Source organism: Pteropus medius, unplaced genomic scaffold (assembly GCF_902729225.1).
Source record: "Pteropus medius unplaced genomic scaffold, Ma_sr-lr_union100, whole genome shotgun sequence".
Lineage (NCBI taxonomy): Eukaryota > Metazoa > Chordata > Mammalia > Chiroptera > Pteropodidae > Pteropus > Pteropus medius.
Window position 1 is genome coordinate 2,775,038 of NW_024356248.1, and position 22,648 is coordinate 2,797,685.

Here is a 22,648-nt window from a genome sequence, read left to right on the forward strand (position 1 = left end):
AGCAGGTGTGGATCGTGGGTCCCCAAGGACAGGAAGGGCTCTAGAAATTCTGCAAAGATGGGCCGTTAGGACTTTCACCTTTCTATTTCACTTTTAGGAGTGAGTAGGTGGGAAGGAGGCATCCATGCGGAGATTCCAGAAGCATTAAGCCCCTACGCGCGGGCGCGTTCTACGTGTCCACATCCAGCTTTTGTCCTCATTTACCCACACTCAGCATTCTAGTGGCACCATTTGTGTCTTGTGTTGGATTTAGTAGAAATGTCCTAAAAATACACTCTGGTGCTGTACAACACATCCCCAGAAGCTTCAGACAAGAGTTTCATATTTGGGGATATAAACTGAAATAGCACTTTACCTACAAACTGACTTTCTGGTTCCATGTTTAGTTCCCTTCTGTCCCGTCTCTTTTTACATTCTAGGCTGGAGCCGTGCGGCTCATTAGCCCAGTGCTAGATCAAGTGAGGGGATGGAGGCAGCTGGGGGCCGGGGGAGTACACATGTTCGGGAGATGAATCAATGAAAGTTTTGCCCGAAGGTACCGTACCCCCTGCCCCGTTATATATGGTCTTTACAGCCGTCCCCCCTTATCTGCGCTTTCACTTTCTCGGGTTTCCATTACCCACGGTCAACTGCAGTCTGAAGATATTCAATGGAAAATTCCAGAAGCGAGCAATTCGTAAGTTTTAAATTGCGTGTCTTTCTGAGTCGCATGATGAAATCCTATGCCACCCCGCTCTTGGGATGCGAATCGTCCCTTTGTCCAGCTCCCCACGCACCAGTGTCTGAGCTCCGTAGGTTATCAGGTCGACTGTCATGGCACCTCAGTGCTTGTGTTCGAGTCACTCTTATTTTACTTTAGTAATGGCCCCAAATCGCAAGAGTAGCGATGCTGGCAACTTGGATATGTATAGGAAAAAACATAATATATATATATATATATATATATAGGGTTCAGGACTATCTGTGGTTTCAGGCATCCACCAGGGTCTTAGAATGTGTCTGCCTTGAATAAGGGGGGACTGCTGTATGTTCATATATCGGATCTTTCATTATTTTTAAATTTCCTTGTCCACTGCTTTATTTCATTAGAGACCCAGGGCTGTAGTTAGTTGTTTCTTTGCCGAATCTAAAGTGATATGGCAGCGCTATTGCCGAATTTGAGGTTAATTGCTATCTTCTCTCTCTCTCTTTCTCTTCTCTATTTCTCCTCTTTTCTTGAGGCTGATTTAGAATCAGAGGATTAGAACCAACGGGTAGTAGTAGTTCTGGAGAGGCTGATTTCAGTGCAACATAAAAAATGCATCTGTCCACCGCTGGAGCAGTTCCTCAATGGAACAGGCTACCATTTGAATGGAGAACTTGCTGTCACCAAGTCTACACAAGTCAACCGTGCAGTCACCTGTCATAAAAGCTGAAGAGAGAAAAGGAGTGGAAACGTAAGGTTTGCCATCTGTCTGATATCCTGGTTGTGGGTCTGTGAGCCTCTGCTCAAGGGCTTGAGTGATTGGGGACAGGGACTGTAATTGAATGGGATCTGAACTGTGGATGTCCGTGAGGCCTGGGGCGTGAGTCCCCAGGATGAGTCGTCAGCGGGATGTGCCTTCGTTTCAGTGAGCATGGGAACAAGGGCGGAACCTGGCGGATGTTTGGCATCGGTGAAGCTTGGATTGGGGTTACACACCTGATTTTCCACAACCTTGTCTCTGCGTAGGCCGTGCTTTTTGTCCATGTCTGTCTTGAGGCTTTTGCTGCTCTGGATTTTGTGGCCAGTGTGGTCACTTAGTGATGCTATGTGTGATTCCTCCTAAATAAACTTGAATCTGAATGTATATAAATAAACTTTCGCTTTGTCTTTATTAGCGTGGAGCAGTTCACCTTTCAAGGCTTGAGTGTGTTGATAGCCCCCCCAAAATTTAGACTCGTTAGTTGCACTTTCTTTGTTCTATCATTTTTACTCTCTCTAATGACTGAGGATATTTTTATTACGTCGATTACACATTTAAAATTTCTCTAAATTAAGCCTCTTGTCATTAGCAAGTGGCCTTCTTGCTTCTATGATGTCTTTCTTAAGGTCTACATAAGTTTATTAACTCGACTTTAGTTAATATTTTCCTGATAGGAATTTTTCTTCTTTTTATGCCCCCCCAACTCCATCTCCTAACACTCCTGTTTTTCTTTTTTAATCCTTGAAACATTTTTGCCTTACTTACAAAAACTATATTTTGTAATGTAATTGTGACGGAGTATCATAATCATTTGTGTCCTTCGGTCTGTATGTCCCTTGAAAGCTGTGTGGCTGTGTTCTCTGCAGTGCCATGAGGGATGATGGCTCCGCTTTGGTTCTTTCTCCCATCTAGACGGTTAACATTGTGGCGGTAACTTTGTGGCGGTAACTTTGTGATGTGCTCTCAACTGCTCGGCAGGGCGTTGCCACCCAGAGTCGCCAACTGGTGTTGGAGGCTTTTGGTTTGAGAGAATTGGTAAGGGAGGTACAGGGTCCTTCACAGGTGAAACTAAAGGTCTTATTGCAAATAGAACTTGATTGCAAGTTGGAAAGTCCCAATGTTGTACTTATAAATAATTAAAACAAAGAAAAATGTAAATTTGAGTACTTAAGAGCTTTGCAGTTTATGAGGTTTTCTGTCCTGAGGGACCACTTTATATTTTTAACAGTTACGAAAGTAACACTAGTTGAATACCTACTTATATCCCAAGCGCTGACCGTATAACACCTATAGTATTGATTCTGTTTTATAATCATGGAAACTAAAGTTCAGGAAATGGGGGAAACTGGCCCAAAGTCACATAGTAAGTGATAAAATGTGATGTTTAGAAAGCAACAAAACCTTAATTATAAATTTAAAAGAAAATCTACCATATATTAAGTGATTTTTAAGTTCCAGGCACTGGTAAAATCATTTCACATGTGCCATTTAAGGCTCACGTAAACCCATCAGGTGGGTATTATTGCATTTTAGTCTAGAGATTTATAGCTCACAAAGGTTAAATAATTTGTTCAAGTCAATCAGCTTTAAATTGCAGAACCAACATTTAAAACTAGGTCTGACTTAAAAGCCTTTACCGTAAAGCTTCTCATCCTTAAATATATCTCGAGCCACACACATCTGAACCTCACTCAGCTGCCAAATACTTCTCATCGGAACCTCACTCCACTGGAAATTAATATTTTTTAAAAAATAATAAAACATTTTTCATCAGATCCTCACTCTCCCATCCCCTGCCTTCACATATGCACCTACAGGCCTTTCTCCTTCCAGCTTATAGCAGAAAGAAAAGCCTGAGCGTTTATTTCTTTGAGTTTGCAAGTTTCTTCTGGGCCAAAAGCAGCAGAGGATAATGGGGTTTGGAGTTAGGGATCTTGATCCAAATCCTGGTTCTAAATCCCACTCCCTTTATGGTCTCAGAAACATTAACCACATGGAGCTTTGGTTTTCGTGTCTGTGACATAAGCCAGTTATACCTCTCGGGGCCGTGGTGACTTTTAAGCGACGTGACAGAGGCGAGATCTCTAGTATTGAGCAGGTACTCTACCAGTGGAGAAAATACAAAGGTTCCCAGAGTGTGGTCCAGGAAACTTCTGGAGCCCTTGAGACCCTTTTAGGGGGTCTGTGACCTCAAAACAATTTTCATGATAGTACTAAAACCTTATTTACCCCTTTCCACGAGTTTACAGTGGTATTCTCCACAGGACACAGAGGACGAGCTGTCACAGCAGACTGACTGCAAAAGCAGGTAACCCGGTTGTCATCCAATAGGTTACAGGAGAGCAGCGAGTCCCACACTTTGCTCTGCTTTGGGTTCACCTAGAGATCTTTAAAAAATATATCGATGCCCGGCTCTCCCCACATTCCCGTTTAATGGATACGTGGTGGTGTATGGTACATTGAGGTTGATAAAAGTTCCTCAGATGATGCGAATGGGCAGTAAAGTTAAATGGGGGTTTGTTTATCAAAGGCTATAAAGATTTTATTATGCAAGATGAGTGAGCTCTAGAGATCTGCTATCTAGTGGAGTGCTTGTCGTTAATAATATGGTGTTGTGTACTGTATGTTAAGAAGATACATCTCATATTCTGTTCTTATCAAAGAAATGAAAATGAAAGCAAAACCCCACAAATGAACATGAGGAAATTTTAGACAGTGATGGGTGTGCTTAGTATCTTGGTCATGCGGATGGCATTGGCCATATGCATACATTATATGTGGGCGTTTTTTTGTGGGGGTTTTTTTTGTATTTTTTTTGTGTCAACTATAATTCATTAAAGCTAAAAAATAAAAATAAAAGAATGTTAAGTAACCTAAAAAAAGAGATTGGCAAAACTCTATGCTAGTGCTACTCTCAACACCAATATTTTCTATTTGGGAAAATATAGGGTTTTTTTTTTTTTTAATGAAAGTGTTATTTGTAGTAACGTATGATGAGTCTTCTATAATTTTTAAGAATGTAAAAGGGTCCTGAGACCAAAAGTTGAAGAAGAGACATTGGTACGTTGGTATAGGGCTTAAGACCGTGGGCTCTGGGGCCAGACTGCCTGTCGAGATCAGGGTTCTGCAATTGCAAGCTTCGTGACCTTGGGCATGTCGCTAACCTTCCCTGTGCTTCAGCCTCCTTGTCTGCAAAATGAGTATTATAATAAAATATTTCTTAGGATTTTCGTGAGCTTAAACGAGTCAAACACAGAAAGCACTTTGCGCGGTGCCTGGAACGTTACAGGGGCTCTCACCAGTGTGTGCCCCCCACGTTGCTGCCGTGCGGTGGTTACACGTGGGTAACACGTGTGATGTTACATGGCCGATGTAAAATTAGTGGGCCAAGCCATCCTTCCAACCAACTCATCTTTTCACACAACGGTGGAGTACGAGCCGCCAGGTAGAGTCTCTTGGAGAAATCGTGGACCCGGTCACTCCACCCCCTGGGCTGTGGTTCATGTCTCTGTCCTTACAGTGGCAATGCTACGTGAATGCATGACTGACAGAGGAGGTGACTGACACCAGGACGACCGTGTGATTTGGGGAGACAAGGAGATGGCATTGCAAAGAGGCAGGGTGTGTCTTAACAGCTGAAATGTTCCCTGCTCCCTCGAGTCGCTCCCCTTTGCTTCAAAGAGTTGCCGGCTTTAGCACCAATGTTCCATTTGGCTTTTCCTCACAAGCATAATTCATCTCTCCTTCACATTGTTACACATCTTTATTCTCACAGTGCTATTCAACACCATTCCTCGCAATTACAGCAGTCAAAGGCTCTACTCAGGAATGAGAAGGACGTAGAGACGAGAAACTCAATAATGCTGAGGGCCATCAACATAATTAAAATTCCCTATAACAGAAGAAAAAAAGAAGAGAAGTCACGCCATTAGCACAACAATTGTTTTTCTTATGACAGCGAGGTAGCAATGCCCAGGTGAGGTCGCTCACCCATGTGTCTCAAGTGTATCTGATGCTTAGGAAGTAAGTGGAGGCTCATGACAACTTTCTGCTGTTTTAACAAAGCACAGCTTAGCTCTGCCCAGCACCACACAGCACAGCATCGCAGTGCACATTATTTTCTTAAAGTCATGTAAAATAGCACACTTTCTAAATTATGTGTAGGCAGTACTCCATTTCATAAATAAAATACCAAGAATTAATATCAAAAAGTGATCTATCGAAGGAGAAACGAAAGTTAAGAAAAAGGACAAAGAGAAGCAAAAATAGAAAAGAAGATAAAAGAATAAGAGAGAAAAGAGCAAACTACAGGCCCAGAAAAAGAGGAACATGCAGGAAAAGACACCTAACAAGAAGCATAGGCTAAGGACCATCTTGTGTCCTTTTTACTGTTGCTAAGATCTTTAAAATGTTTATATCCTGGCAACCAGGAGCGGAAACAGGGATGCACGCCTTGTTAGTAGTCCAGAGGCTGGACCAACCTTTGTGTTTTGCCAGTAGCATATGGTTAACAGTCTGTTCCATGACCATATTTGTCTACGTGTTTTGACTATAGGTTAAAAAACTGTTTAGAGTTACAAGGTTTTCAATGGGCTCTTAACATCTCATGGTGTAGTTGCCATAAGTCATTCATTTATTCATTAGTGACAGGAAATAATTCATTTCCTCTTCCTCGTTTTCTTTCTTTTCTGCTTTTGTGATAAGCATTCCTGTCCACATACCCGTACATGTAGGTGGTTTAATTGCTGTAGAGATAGCTACCTGGATTAAAGGTATGTGTGACTTTCATATAAGTAAATGTTCCTCGCTTTCCAAAATGGCAGTAACATCTGATATATAAGAGCATGCTTTTCACCGTTTCTCTGCCAGTGATAATTTTGATAACTCTGTAATTTTTGCCAATCTGGTGATTAGTCTGTTGTTAGTTTAACTGACATTTCTCCTACTACTAGTGATTTTGAGCATCACTCTATGAGTATGTTTGACCACTACATTTGCATTTTTGTAAATTCCTTTCTCATAAGCTTTGTCTATTTTTTATTGTGTTCTTTTGCCAGTTATATTCACTTCTTGTATATAAAAACATTAAAACTTTGCTGTTATCTGCTTTAAAAAAATTTCCAATTTTTTTATCATACCACTGTTTATATGTAAATATATATATTGTACTCATTTTTGCTTTCCAAATTAAGATATATTATACATTTTTGTCACCTTGGTAAGTTCTTTTATGTCCCTTCACAATCAATCCTGATACCCCATCCAGAGGTAACCACTATTATGATTGCTAGCACCACTTATTAAGTTTGCCTGCTCATTTTTATATCTGATTCTGTTTGCTCAATATAATGAATTGAAATTTGTTGCTGCATGTATCAGTCTGTTCCTTTTATTTTGCTCAGTAGTAGTATTCTATTGTTTGAATAATCGGTTCGTTTAGCCACTCTGTTGTTGATAGACATTTGAATTGTTTCTAGTTTTAACGAAATTATGTCATCTGCAAACAGAGACAGATTTACTTTCTGATTTGGATACCTTTTATCATTCATTCATTCATTCATTTACTCATTCATTTCCTAATTGCTCTGAATAGTCCTTCCTATACAATGTCCAATAGAAATGGTGAGAGGGGTATCTTTTTCTTGTTCCTGATCTTAGAGGAAAAGCTTTTGGCATTTCACCGTTGAGCATGATGTTAAATGTGGGCTTGTCATATGCCCTTTGTTATGTTGAGGTACATCCCTCTATCCCAACGTGTTGAGAATTTGATTTTTTTCACAGAAGGAGGCTGAATTTTGTCAAATTATTTTTCTGCACCTATCGAGATGATTATATGATTTTATCCTTTATTATGTTATGAACCATCCTGGAATAAATCCCACTTGATCATGGAATATTATCCTTTTAATATATTGTTGAATTCAGTTTGCAGGTATTTGCATCTATGTTCATCAGGGATATTGGCCTGTAGTTTTCTTTTCTAATAGTGTCCTTGTCTGGTTTTGGTATCAGGATAATGCTGACCTTGTAAAATGAATTTGAAACCTCCACTTCTATTTTTTTGGGGGGTTGGTGGGAAAGAATTTGAGAAGGATTGATATTAATTCTTCTTAAAATATTTGGTAGAATTCGCCAGTGAAGCCATCTGGTCCTGAGCTTTTGTTTGTTGGGAGATTTTGACTACTGATTCAGTATACCTACTAGTAATTATCTGTTCAGATTTCCTATTTTCTGCCTGTTTTGAAGTATTTTTTTGTTCACCTGATGTGTTGGAGTCACTCAGCTAGTGTCTGGATTTCTTTCACAGGGAATGCTTCCATGGTAGCTGTAAATTTGGTGTGGCCGTGAGAGGAAGGGAGTTCAAAGGCCTCCTATGTCACCATCTTTTAAAAACGCCTGTGACATTTTGTTATTGCAGCCTGAGCAGACTAACTCCGGATGTCTTACTTTCTTAATAGGGCTATTTAGATCATTTATTTTTCAGTATTTCTTCTTTTCCAGTATTTCAATTTAAAGCTATAAAGTCTCCTCTAAACATACTTTAGTTGTATCCAATACAGTTTGGTATGAATAGTTCATTATTTTATTTTAATATATTTTTAATTCTTCTTAGAGTCTTACGTAATTTAGAATTTCCAAGCTGTTTTAGAATTGTTAGGGTTTTTTGGGTTTTTTTTAATTGACATCTAACACAGTTCCATTGTATGCAGAGAACATACTTTAGATTTCACTGAGACTTGCCCTATGGCTTTTGTTGAAAATGTTCTGTGTATAATCTTTCAGTTATTCTTTGTCATTATCATTTTTATTTCAACTTCACTTTTGAAGGACATTTTAACCAGGCATAGAATTCAGTTTCATATTATTTTATTTGAGCACTTATAAAAATGTCTTTCCACTATCTTCCGGCCTCCATCAATAATGTGACATTTAGGTTTTTTTTCTTCATTGTATTATTTAAAATCCTATCATTTTACGGCCTTTCTGCATATTCTTTCATTTACTAAGAGGTGTGCTAAAATTTCTTTTGATGATTTTAGCTTTTTCTACTTATAAAGTTTTGTTAGCTTTTCTTTTAATATTTTGAGCTGTGTTATAAGAAGCAACCAAACTTAGAATTGTGATATTTTTCTTGTGGATCGATCTTTTTTTCATTATGAAACCCTCTCTATCCTATGTCTGGTAAGGCTTTTTGCCTTAAGTTTTTGTTATTACTATAGATATATCTGGCAAACAGAACACAGTTTTTTTTAATTCACTGTGACAACCTCTGTTTTTTAATTGGAGTATTTTCCATTTAATGCAGTTACTGATAGATTTCTATTGAACTATCTCTAAGCATCATTTATTTTTAAAATGTCCCATTTCTTATTTATTTCTCTTTATGTTCAAATTTGAATTAATAAACTATTTTAAAATTATTTTTATTCTTTTTTTTGTATATATAAGCTTGTTTATTCTACATTTAAAAATTGTTCTTCAAAGTGGTGACCATGGAAATTACCAACTCGTTCTTTCACTCACAATAGCCACTATGAATTGATGCTTTTACTACATCCCAGACAATGCTAGGATGTGAGAGAATACTTCATTTATACCCTTCCTGCTTTTATGCCACTTTTGTTTTAAACCCCATAAGAAATCCCTACTTTTTAAACATTCGACATGCTAGCTTTACTCTCAGACTTGCCATTTTCAACGCCCTGTATTTCTTCCAGAAGTGCTGTGTTTTCCTTTGGTGTTTATTCTTTGCGTTTCTCATCTGCTTAAAGAATTCCTTTAATATGCCCTTTTAGTGAAGTTTTGCCAGTGCCAAATTTTTTCACTTTTTGTGAGTCTGATATCTTCAAATTTACTTTTGAAGAACATTTTCTCTTACATTTCATGCTCAATTGATTTTCATCAAGGGCACCATGGAAATGAAATAAGTAAAACTTTTCAACAAATGGTGCTTGGACAACGCGCAAAATAATGAAGCTGAACTCTTTCTTCACACTAGACACAAAAATTAACTCAAGATAGATCACATAGCTAACCATAAGTGCTAAAACCGTAAAATTCTTAGGAGAAAACATAGGAATACATCATCATGACCTCCGGTTAGACCATGGTTTCTTAGCTACAACACCAAAAGCACAAGCAAGAAAAAAATTTATATATAGATAAATTGGACTTCATCAAAATTAAGAACTTTTGCTTTGCAGAGAATGAACCTTAATGTATACAAATTTAAAAAATCTTTTAAGTACTCAAGGGATGCCAGAATATAAATTAGACTGAGACAAAGTAATCTAATTGCATTAGGAATATCTGAAATAAGCTCACTGAAGAGGATTGGGGTTGAGGGAAGGTGCTTATTGAAGTTACTTTGGAAATGAATGGAGTCTGTAAGACTAAATGCAAAAGGAACTAACTATAAGCATTGTTTCCCATGGATTTATCAGTTAAATATAACTTCTCACTTATATTTATAAGTTATATTTAACTATTTGGTAAGTTATAATTTATTTCATAAACCATTTCCTATGGGGGTATCAGTTCACAATCTGACACCATTCTACATGTATAAACTGTCATTGAAAAATTAAGTAAATGGGTGGAGGATTAAGTAAATGGGGAGAGTCAGGTTTCTCACTGTTGGGTGGAGAGAGGTTACAAGTAACCAATGGAGAAGGCTAAAATGATCCCCGCGGTAAATGGATAAGTCTTGTAGATATCATCATAAAAGTCATGCCTACACTAATGTTGATAGTGATGGATACATAAAGAAGCATTTGTAGATAGAAGTATATACATGGATTAGCACACACACATATTTTGTGCTCTGTCCCCTGGGAGGGCCTAAGAAACAATGGTACTCCAGTAGCAACAAGTACACCTAGTGCCCGTACTGTGGTTTCTAATACCATCTCCAACAAAAGGAACCAGAGTTCTTTGGAGAATTGGCCTATTGTAGACCTGGGGCAGGGGCAGTATAAGAGAAGCCAGGAAGTATGGAAATGCTAAAACAAACAAACAAACCCCCCCACACACACACTTGGGGGTATATTGAAAGGTCACAGAAGCCAAGTGAAAGAGTTCCCAATGGCTAAAATTGAACAATTTGCACAACAAAATGAATAATTTTAGATGATAACCGAAAACAGAAAATAAATACCCATAGATCTATGATTCAGTAAGTAAGCAGAGGGAGAATAGGCAAATCTCCAGTTTAGAAGAATTTCAAATGATTTATGTAGCTACTCTGTCTCCAAGGAGTTGGAGCCTAACTCCCTCCTGTCGGTTGCACACAGTGAGTTCATTCCAAAGAATACAGAAGAGAAAGAGAGGGGAAGACCAGTAACTTGATACACAGATGGATTCAGTTTATGAACACTTCGACCTCATATCTGTCTCAGGAAAAACTATTGATCATACACATGGAATTTATCAAATTTTCTGAGGTCTAAGTCTCAGTAGCATCTCAAAAAGATGATATGTGTGTCTACCAAAGGGTAAAATCTCAGTGGGGGTGAGGGACGTGAGGATTTTGTCAGGGGACCTAGTCTGGGGCCACAATTTCTCAAAGACTTTCTCTTTCTATCACTCCATTCAGTAAGTTACCTCTGCCGTTATGGGGCAGAGTATTTTGTGTGTCTTTTGGTCTTTACCAGGAGAGTGTAATTGTCTATCAATAACCTAGTTCAGTGTGGGAATGTCACTTCTCAGTCTTCCTGTCCTGAGTGGACTCTAGGCCTTGGTTTCTTTTTCCTTCACTGCTCTCAGGTTGGGAATCAGATTCCAAATGGGCAGCGTTGGCTGGTGGCCTTGAGGTATAAGCAGCTGTTGCTCTCTGGCATTCCACTGACTGATTTCAGGTTAGACTTTCATCTAAAAATTGACCTAGGAGTTCCAGATGACTCTTCAGCCCTTCAGCGCTTCTAAGGTGTTTAAAAATGTTTTGTTTTGTTTTTAAATTTTTTCTTTGTTTTCAGAGGAAGCTCAATCCACATAGCCCATTTCACTATTATTACCAGAACCAATGTCTTTATTTTCTTCTCTTTTCCCCTATTTCCTGTGGTCCTGGTCTGTCTAGATTCTCAATGTTTCTTAGAATCTGCCATATGAAATATTTTACTTCTCTTAGGACCCCCCCCTTTTTTTAGGCAATTAGTTTTCAGCTGTCTCAGCAATATTTGATGGGTCTTACTGACTATTTTTTTCCTCCATGTAGATGCATATCTTTTACATTCATTTACGCTAATTTAAGTGGCATTTTAGAAAGAGCAGAAATAAATGCCTGTTTTCTGTCTATCGTGTTTTATCAGAAGTCCAGTCTAAATACCAAAACCATAAAAACATTCCTCTCATATCCAGGACTTTGAACTACTACTATTCAGCTATACCCGTATTTCCTTTTGTATAGAACTTTATCTTTTATATTGTCCTCATTGATGTGTACGTTTTATCTCCTCTACTCATCTGTGCATTCCTAAAGTTGGGGATTATACTATGTTTATTTTTCTATTCTGTAGTGCCTGGCATAATGACTGTCAGATAACTATGATTTGTGTAAATGTTTGTGAACAAAGGAAAATATGTGTGTCAGCAACATTATTTGCATGATGCTGATTTGGGAAGCTAATCCATCTTTACGATTAAAACTATTACTAAAATGCAGCATACTTACAATGAATAGGGTGGTAACAGGCTTACACTCGCTGATTTCTTCAGCATAGCCACAAAAGTAGTTTTGATCTAGAATGAAACCAAATACAAGGAGAATGATTCCTATTGTTGCTGCCAGGGCACTAAAAAAATTCATTGTTCGGCTCATCTTCATCTGAAAGAGAAAAAGAACATAACACAATGATTCAGACCCAGTCAGAGTCTGTAGACAAAATGGGGAGCAGGATTTTAGTCCCAACATCACAATGCCACGGAGCAACTGTGTGTCATCTTATGTGAATCACTACCTTTTTGGGCTTCAGGCCCTCATCTACAGAATGAGGGGAATCCAGTGAATTTTTAATAATCCATCCCCCATTTAATTGAGGGGAGGGGTATACACAGGACAAAAAGATTTTTTTAGGGGTAGCCACATCGCATTGCACTTTGATGCTCCAGTAAGTCATGACCTGTTGACACTTTTGTTTTATGACTCTGTTTAAACTAAAAATTATATTTGCAATTTTTAATTCTTTCTAAAACTACAAATCTACGGGAGATGTCCTTTGCTGAAAATAATTTATCAGATAATTAATATTTCATATTTTCCATGTTTTGAAAAAAGTAAAAGTATTCTACTTATAATTTATCTATAAGTTAAAATTTTGCATTATTAACTCTGTATTTTTTTTTTCAGATTCTATCAGGTTTAGTTATATTGCCTACATAATGTACCTATAATATGAGTCAAGCTATTGCCTATCAAAGTAACTGGCATGCACTAGGCCCCAAAAAAACTTAGAGAAAGAATGAATGAGTTACTGATATAATGAGACCCATTCTGTCATTTGGCTGAGGAACTTGGACAAATCATTTATTCTATGCCTCAGTGTCTTTCTATATAAAGTCAGAATTAAACTTGATAACCTAGAAAACTCTTTTAGCACTAATGTTTTATGATTCTATTTAAAAAAAAAAGATGTGAATAACATTGATTGATTGTATCAGTAATCGACAGTTTGTGGAATTATAGTGGCTTAATGATTTTCCAAATTGATTTTCACGGCTAGGATTAATTATATATCTCAAACTTATAAATTTTTAATAAAGAGGACTATAACTCACCAGAACGTCTGTGGTGGTTCTTTCCAGTGCAACTAGGAAGGCTCCAGAATTAATGAACTGTTAAAAAGAATGAATATCTTACTGACGGACATGTTAGCTGATGTTAAAGACTTCTCACAGAATAAACTTCTCCGTTTCTTTTGCAGACCCTTCTTCACACTTCACTCGACCCTCGGATATGAGAAGGGTGTGAGGCCATGTATGGTTGCTTATAAATGAATAGTGTACAAAATACTGGATTAGACATTTGCTTTAGCCTTAATATTTATCTGAACGTGAGGCTTTTTTTTTAACCTCACTGGGCTTTAGTTTTCTCATCCATCTTTCATTTTTAGCTACTGCGGACTCAGCTTTGATATCCTGACCCCCTGGTGTCAAATCAGTTTACAACCAATAAGATCGGATTCCATCATTCTTATAAGACACATCTTTTATACCCATTTGCAGTTCAGTGTGTTCTCTTGGTTGGGAGCATAGGTGGAGTTGCAGCTAATATTTTGGGAATTCTGAAAAAGATCTCAAGAATTTTCATGCAGGTGAGTCATATGTGGTGGCATCCTTGTCTAGCATAAACCTCAAATCTGATTACAGCACATCTGTTTTTTAAATTTCTAGGCCCATTTCATGGCGTTTCTTCCACCTCATCCCTCCACTGTTACTCTCTGCACTGAACTCGGACCGTTCTCAGAATAGAAAGTGTTCTCACACGCCTTACACTTTTTTCTCATGTTTCTCCCTTGGCATACGATGGGATGTCCCTACCTGCCCCGCTTCCACCCAGCCACCCCCCACACCCTTCCCCTGTATGTGTCCACATCTGATTCACATCCTTTAAAATTCAGTCAAGCCGGAAATGTCTCTGGGCCACCTCCCCTTCGTTTCGTAGGTGCCTTTCCTGTAGAGACAGCTCGCGTGTCCTCGATGTCACCCCTCATCCCACCATGGGGTCATTGTCTGACTCTCCACTCACCCGAAACCTTGAAACCAGCGACTGCCTTTTCTCCACATCCCCACACAGGGCCCATTCTCTGGCACTAAATTAGGTGCTAAAACAATGTTTATTGAATATGATTAAATAAACGCATCTGTGCAGCTCAAAGGTCCATCTGAAAAGCCTTCTCCACTTCATCTCGGCTTATGTAAGCACTTTCCACTCCTCTGTGACGCCATTTATCAGATTGCCTGGAAATTACGTGTTTACATCTTTTCTTTCTTGCTAACTGAGGGGTATGTGAAGAAAAGACGTATGTATTTTTATTTCTGTTCATTTGCTTTTTGTTTTCCCCCCAGTTTTACTGAGATATAATTGACGTACAGCATTGTATAAGTTTAGGGTGTGCGGCATAATGATTAGACTTACATGGATCACGAAATGATCACCACAATAAGTTTAGATAACATCCATCATCTCATATAGATACAAAGAAAAAGAAAAACGAGGAAAAAATATATTTTTCCTTGTGATGAGAATAACTCTTCAGATCTACTCTCTTTAAAATTCCATGTGTATCGCATAGCGGTGTTAATTATGGTTATCACATATAGCGGCTGCACGTTGCATCCCTAGTACTTTGTTATCTTACAGCTGGAAACTTGTGCCTTTTGACCACTTTCATCCATTTTCCCTCTCCTCACTTCCTGCCTCTGGTAACCACAAATCTGATCTCTTTTTCTTTCTTTTTTTTTTCCCCCCCTTTAGATTTCATGTATAGGTGAGGTCATGCGGTATTTGTCTTTATCTGATTCATTTTACTTAGTGTAACGCTCTCAAGTTTCATTCATGTTGTCACAGTGGCAGGATGTCTTCTTTTTTATGGCTGAATCATATTCCATTATAAATACACGTGTGTGTGTATGTGTGTGTGTGCGTGCGTGCGCGTGTGTATTTACAACTCTTTATCCACTTGTCCGTAGATGGACACTTAGATATTTTCCATGTCTTGGCTATTGTAAATAATGCTGCTATGAACATGGGTAATCGCTTTGACATAGTGTTTTTGTTTCCTTTGGATAAATTCCCAGAAGCGGAATTGCTGGATTATATGGTAGTTCTAGATTTAAATTTTCGAGGCACCTCCATACTGGTTTCCATAGTGAGGGCCCATGTATTATTAAGCGTAGGACCCCCATTGCCTTCCTCTATGTGTCTGGCTTATGATAGATAGTAACTTATTTTGAATGAATGAATGGACAGATAACCTCAAGACTGGAAGAAATAGTCCCAAAGAAACTTCAAGACCCAATGATGGGATATCGGTAACTCTGATGAATTAATGGGGAAATAATTTCAACAAGGTTGATTTTTATTTTAACTATTTAAAGTCTGTCATACAACTGATAAGTTTTGTAACCAGGAATTCTCTAATCTTCCTGTTGGCATGGCTTCAAATTGAACTTGATTGACTCTACTCACCAAAGCGGAGCTCCAGAATGGATATCCTGTAACGAATATAAAGGGGAACCTTGGGTACGGATTTTCATAGGTGAAGAGAAAAATAACTCCAAAAGAAAAGTTCATCAGTCCAACCAGGATCTGGATAGTCTGTAAATAGAGGAAAAAAAGATGTGAGGAAAAGCCAAAATGGTGGGTTCCCCTTTCAAAACCTTAGCTCTCCTTTTGGTAAAGGGTAAAGGGTTTGGCAATTGCTCTCTTTTATAAATAAGGGAAGGATAGCAGAATCCCCTTTATGATGCATGCAGGTATTTTCTCGATCCCTCTATCTGGCATTTAGTAATAGGTAAAATGATCTAAATCAATGCTCCTAAAAATACAGCCCATGGATCGACAGCCTTAGGATCACCTGGGAATTATAAACGCAAACAATCAGGCCCAATCCTATACCTACTGAATAGAATCCTCAGGTTAAAATTAAAAATAGAACTACCATATGATCTAGCAACTTCACTTCCGAGTATATGTCTAAAGGAAATGCAGTCGCTGCCTTGAAGAGATATCTGTGCTGTCATATTCATTGCGGCATTACTCACAACAGGCAAGACATGGAAATAACCTAAGTGTCCATAGATGATTGAACGGATAAAGATGTGATGCACATGTATATGTATGTATGTGTATGTATAGAATGAAATATTATTCCACATAAAAAAAGGAAGGAAACTCTGCCATTTAAAACAACATAGATAGACTTTGAGGACATTATGCTAAGTGAGTAAGTCAGACATAAACAAATATTCTATGATCTTCTTTATATGTAGAATCTAAAAACATTAAATTCATAGAAACAGAGAGTAGAATGGTGGTTACCAAGGACCGAGGGGTGGAAAGAATAAGGAGATGTTGGTCAGAGGGTACAAACTTCTAGCTGCAAGATCTGAGGGACAGCATGGTGATATAGTTAACGGTACCTTATACTTAAAAGTTGCTATGAGAGTTGAGATTTAACATTCTCACCAGAACAACAACAACAAAATGGCAATTACATGAGGTGAAAAATGTGATAACTAACCTTATTGTGGTAAACATTCGGCAATATATAAGTGTATCAAATCATCACATTGTACACCTTAAGCTTACACAATGTTAAATGTCAAGTACATCTCAATAAAGCTGGTGAAAAAACCTCCAAATCTTTAGCCTATTACATGGTAAAGTATTATGAGAGGCACTGAATTCTAAATCACCATACCAGCCTGGCCTCCAAGAAGTGCTCTGTCAGAAAACTCCTCCATTGATGGCCAATCCTCTGAGCCGGTGGAGGAATTGTCACATCAACTTCTAAGCATTCCTCATCTTTTCTATTTTTTTCTCCCTGTGCCACTACCATGCGCCACATAAGTACTTCCTACACCTGTGATGCACTACACCACCAAACAGCGTGCTGATGAGTGCTGGGGAAGACTGATGAGAATGACGTGGGAATGGAAGGTGTGCGGTGTATGAGCCTGTCCTCTGCCCTCTTTAACCCCCAGTCCACCTTCTCAGTCTGAATCATCTCATGCGCTTCTGTAGCAACAATTACCTTTAAGTAGGTGAGTTGTAAATAATATATTCCTCAGCTCCAGACCCCATTTTTAGGTCTCTCTCGTCAAACATCCCCACTTGAATGGCCCATGGTTACCACTTTATAGTCGATATGTTCAAAAACAAGTCACTGTTGTCCCTTTAAACCTTCTCTTCTTTCTGTGTGATACATTCTGTGGATTGTGGCAAATGTATCCACCATTATAGTATAGTACGGAATACTTTTCCTGCTCTAAAAATCCTTTGTCCTCCACCTACCTATTCATCCCTTCCTTGCCCCTCCAGCTCCTCGCAGCCACTGGTCTTTTTATTCTCTCCATATTTTGGCTTTTCCACCATGTCATATAGTTGGAATCACATAGTTCGCAGCCTTTACAAGCTGGCTTCCTTCACTTGGCAATGTGCATCCTAGGTTCCTCCCTGTCTCGTCCTGGCTTAATGACTCATCTACTTTGAGCACTGAATAATATTCCATGGTATGGATATAACACAATTTATCCATTCTAATTTTTCTTTTTTCTTAATTTGTAATTTTATTCTTTTACATCTTTTAAATCTAGTTTGTTCACTCCCAGCTGTCTGCCATTCCCAAACTATGTTGCCATGTGCTTTTTGTTCATGATGCTTTCTCCCTCTATAATATCCTGCCTCCCATCTCTCCCTCCCTTCGTTTCCACTTATTAAAATTCCCTTACTTCTTCAGAGTTCAGATTAAATGCCAAATTTGCCATGCCGTTGTCTTATCCCATTTAGAGAGAAGTAACTGTGCCCTCTCTGGGTTATCCTGCCCCCACCAGCAACACCATTTATGGCTCTTATTAAATGTGACATAAAAGTGTAGTTTTTAATATTTTCTTCTTAGTACTTCTCAATTATATTTTTATTCTCCTCAAGGAGAAAAACTAAGTTGTTTTCACTTCTGTAACTCCCGTAGTGTCTAACATAGTTTCTTGCACATAGTTTTATACATATTTGTTAAAATAATTTGAACTCCGTAGCGGAAGTTTGGGTACCATTATATTCGAATGGCAGTAAAGCAGTTTAAACTGATGAGTCTCTTCTGCATGTCAGTGGGCCATCTTTCTCTACTTCTCCGTTTTTGTTTTTTTTTTCTGGAAAAAAATACCAGTTTCTATTTTTTCATTCTTGGAGGCTGGGAATTGAAAGGACAAATATTTTCTAAGATATGGGCACTATTACAACCTCAGACATAGCTGATTCCCCACATTGAAACAAGGATTGGTAAATAAAAGGCGGTTAATATTAATGAAATGGGTAAATGGGTGGATGGAGTGATGAGCACTTACACTATTAAGGGGATTTTCTGCAAAAGCCCCCCATTGAAAAATACCATGTCATGTTGTCAAAATGAATTCTAATTTTCATCTGGGGAAATATGAAACGGTAGAACTCAGTAACCCAGAATATAAAACCTGGTCTGTTGACTTCTACTTGATTTTCTCTTTCCCTTGTTTTCTCTGAGCTTGACTGGAAAAAAATCTCCTAGGTGATCTGTGTGGATATTTTTACTCTGTGGCCAAGCTCAGGGACCTTGGTTTATTTGTTTTATATCTTCCTCTCCACAGAACCTTGTACATAACTCCTATAGAAATGTGATACATACTTCCTAAATTGAATGGAAGCGAAAGTTGGAATTATTTCCTACATGAAAACATTGTGCCACCGGATACGTTTCCCTGTCTTTCTCCCTCCACCCCCTGTCTTAGTTCAGGCTTCTATAACAAAGTATCATAGACTGAATAGGTTACAAAGAAAAGAAATTTATTTCTCAAGCTTCTGGAGGCCGGAAGTGGTTGGGTTCTGATGAGAGACCACTTGCGGTTTCAGACTGACTTCTCTGTTGTATCACATAATGGAAAGAGAGCCAGCTAGCTTTTGTGGCCTCTTCTTTTAAGGGCACTGATCCCACTCCTGAGTACTCCGCCCTCATGACCTAATTGTTTCTCAAAGGACCATCTCCAGATACCATCACATTGGGCTTCGGCTTTCAAAATATGAACTGGGGGAACCACAAACATTCAGTCCATAACAATCTGTCCTGGTCCCCCACCCCCCATATTCATGTCCTCACACAGAAAATGTTTATTCTGTCGTAGCAGCTCCCAGAGTCTTAACTTCTTCCACCATCAACTCTAATGTCCAAAGTCTCATCGAAATATCATTTAAATCAGACAAGAGTGAGACTTGAAGTACAAATCATCCTGAGGCAGATTCCTCTCCAGCTGTGAACATGTGAAACCAATTCAATTATGAGCTTCCAAAGCATAATGGTGGGACAGGCGTAGAATAGGCATTTGCATCCCAAAAGGGAGAAATAGGAAAGGAGGGGCGATGGGTGCCAAACAAGTCCAAACCTAGCCATGCAAATTCCATTAGGTCTTAAGTCTTCAAAATGATTCTCTGTGGCTTGATGCTTGGCCCTGTGGTTCCACCGGGATGGTGGTCTTGCCTTCAGGACCCACTGGGGTAGTGGTCCTGTCCCTGTAGCTCCACTGGACAGAGGTCAGGTCCTCATCAGTTTGGGCGGCTCCTCCCCCATGGCTTTTATTAGAAGTCATCCGGCCTGTTGAAACCCAGGTGGTGGGCTTGATGATCTCTAAATCACGTTTGGGGTTCTTCTTCCCTTGTCTGGAAGAATGGTGCACACTCACAACCCAATAGCTCTGTTGTCTCATCCTGTAAATCATGAGACAATAAGAGAGCCTTCCTTCGTCCCTTCCTGTCCTCCTCTTCTTCAGTTCGGACTGGCAGCTTGCCTGCTGGGGTGGCTGATCAAGTCCTTAGTTCACACCCACATTAATCTCCTTAATTAAAGGCCCCTTGGCCACACCCCTTGTGTACCCTTGCTAATACCCTCCCTCAGTTTTTGCAATATGGATCGGCTGAGAACTTTCCACATCTTTAAGTTCTAGTTGCTTTTGCTGAATAATTCTGTATTCGAGCAATTTCTCATTCTTGCATTTTGCTGCAAGCAGTCAGGAGGAACCAAGCCCCCTTCTTCGACACTTCCTTTAGAAATCTCCTCAGCTAAGTATTGAATTCCGTGGCTGGCAAGTTCTACCTTCCACAAAACACTGCAACACAACGCAGTTCGGCCAAGTTCTTTGCTACTTTATAAAAAGGATCTGCTTTTGTCCTTCGTCCAGTAACATGCTCCTTATTCACCTGAGACCTCATCAGAGTGGCCTTTCCTATCCATATTTCTACCATGCTTCTGTTCAGGATGACTTGGGTATTCTCTAAGAAGATGGAGCCTTTTTTTTACAGCTCCCTTCTTTTCTTCCTGAGCTCTCACTAATTGCCTTCATGACAATCTCAGCTGCTTCTAGCGTGTGCCTCAAAACTCTTCTATCCTCTACCCATTACCCAGTTCCAAAGCTACTTCCACATTTTTAAGCATTTGTTAGAGCACCACCCCACTTCTTGGTAGGTTTGAGCTGCTGTAACAAAGGGACAGACTGGGCAGCTTATAAACCACAGACATTTATTTCTCATGGTTCTGGAGGCTGGAAATCTTGAGATCAGGGTGCCAGCCGACCATGGTCCCATTCTGATCAAGAACCTCTTCTGGGTTCCAGACCACCGACTTCTCTGTTGTCTGCTCATAAGATGGAAAGGGAATGTGCTAGCTCTCTGACCCCTCTTAGAAAAGGCACTAACCTCGTTCACGAAGGCCCCACCATCAGGAACGAGTTACCCACCCCCCAAAGGCCCCACCTTCAGACACCACCACATTGGGCTTATGGTTTCAAATGTGAATTTGGGGAACACAAATATTGAGTCCATAACACACCCTCAGCAGAGTTTACATTGGGGCAAATTTTACTTACCCCAAAGATTTTCATTTTTGTAGAAAGTAATTTTGGAAAGGGGATCCGGGACTCAACGGTTGTGACCGTAGAGTTTGTTGACTGAAACTCGGGAACAGTGACCTGCGGAGGAAACACCAGAAACACGGGATTGTGTGTCCTGTTGGAATCCATGATGGTGGTGTTGATATTTTGAAGTGATAGAGTGATGTAGTTGACACTTCGGTCTAGACCATGTTCTTCTCCTGTCCCCAGGCTGTCTGGAGCGCTGGTGTTGTGGTGTTTTGTCTTGGAATTATAGAACCACAGAGTCACAGAGCCATGGAATCTTAGTACTGGTCAAGATCTCAAGAAGGTGTGAGTGAGTAAAAGGCCCAGGACTAGGGGTTGGAGGGCCTGACTGGTGTCTTAGTTTAGTCAGAAACTCACAGTGACCTTGGGAAGGTCATATTCCTTTCTCTCTGTCTCAGCTCCCTTATATGTACATTGCTCATGTTGGACTAGATGATCTGTAAAGACATTTTATTTTCCAAATAAATATTGCGAACATTTATTCTAGTTCTCTATCTTCAGGCAGGTAGAGGGCAAAGCCCCTCAAGCCATAAACTTAATTGGCCACCGCTCCAAGTGTCTATTCAGCCTGTCACTTTAGTTTTTCTTGTTATTGTTTTTTTTTTTTTCCATCTGATTCTGTTAGCTTTAGCTAAAGCTAACAGAATCAGATGGAAAAAAACCGCACACCTTCCATTCCCACGTCATTCTCATCAGTCTTCCCCAGCACTCATCAGCACGCTGTTTGGTGGTGTAGTGCAGGTAACTCGTTCCTGATGGTGGGGCCTTCGTGAGCAAACCACCCCAAAACTTAGTGGCTTCAAACAACCACCATTCGATCTGCTCACAATTCTGTGGATCGTGTGGGTGGTTCTGCTGTTCTGATTCAGCTAGCTATTTTCAGCCAGGTTTTCTTATGCATCTGTGGTCAACTGGTGAAGTGGCCAGAGCTGGATGATTTGGTATGGCCTTAATCACATATCTGGCAGTTGGCTGGTGATTGGTTCTCCTCTGATTCACAGATGTTTTTCAGAACTGCGGAATCATGTGTGCGCTTGTACCACCGACCTAAGCAAATTGCATAGACAACCCAGATTCAAGGAGTAAGGAGGTTGACTCCGTCTCTCAATGGGAAGATCTGTGCTGTCTTATTGCAGGGACATAGATGAAGCGAGGGGACAAATCGTATCCTTTTATACACTCTACCTTATCATCTTCTATTGTTTCTTAATAAGATCAGGTCTTCCTAAATTGAAAATCCTGATGTGACGGGCTCTAGCCACTTGCCAGTTAGAACGTTTTAAAAGACCACCCCCCTTACAATTTCTTTTCTCCAAATCGATTGTCTCTCATTCAGTTTTCCTTGAACATAGAATCCTAATAGTGACCATTCTTTATGAAAATCCTCTGATGTTGAGTTAGTCATCTCTGAGTTAAAGCAAACTCCATTCCAAATATTTTATAATATACCAATTCACCCGCATTACTTATGTTTCAGCTGTCTGTTGGCCTTTTTCCAGTGTCTGTCTGTCTGTCTGTCTGTCTGTCTCTCTCACACACACACACAC

At 39.4% G+C, this 22,648-nt stretch overlaps 1 protein-coding gene across 1 annotated transcript; it reads right to left on the reverse strand.

Moving 5' to 3' along the window:
• Positions 1–5,226: 5,226 nt before the first annotated feature.
• On the reverse strand, positions 5,227–21,203 carry MS4A5 (membrane spanning 4-domains A5). Its single transcript, XM_039860248.1, has 5 exons — positions 21,051–21,203; positions 15,631–15,759; positions 13,218–13,274; positions 12,115–12,267; positions 5,227–5,337 (listed from the first exon to the last, which is right to left on the reverse strand). Exons 1-5 carry the CDS (start codon positions 21,201–21,203, stop codon positions 5,227–5,229), a joined length of 603 nt encoding a protein of 200 aa, XP_039716182.1.
• Between the last annotated feature and the right edge of the window lie 1,445 nt (positions 21,204–22,648).

Coding starts and splice junctions, on each gene's coding strand:
- MS4A5 (XM_039860248.1), bottom strand. CDS start 21,203: ATGGATTCCAACAGGACACACAATCCCGTGTTTCTGGTGTTTCCTCCG. Junction 15,760..21,050: donor CAAAAATGAAAATCTTTGGG/GTAAGTAAAATT, acceptor CTCTATTTACAG/ACTATCCAGATCCTGGTTGG. Junction 13,275..15,630: donor CATTCTGGAGCTCCGCTTTG/GTGAGTAGAGTC, acceptor TCTTTTTAACAG/TTCATTAATTCTGGAGCCTT.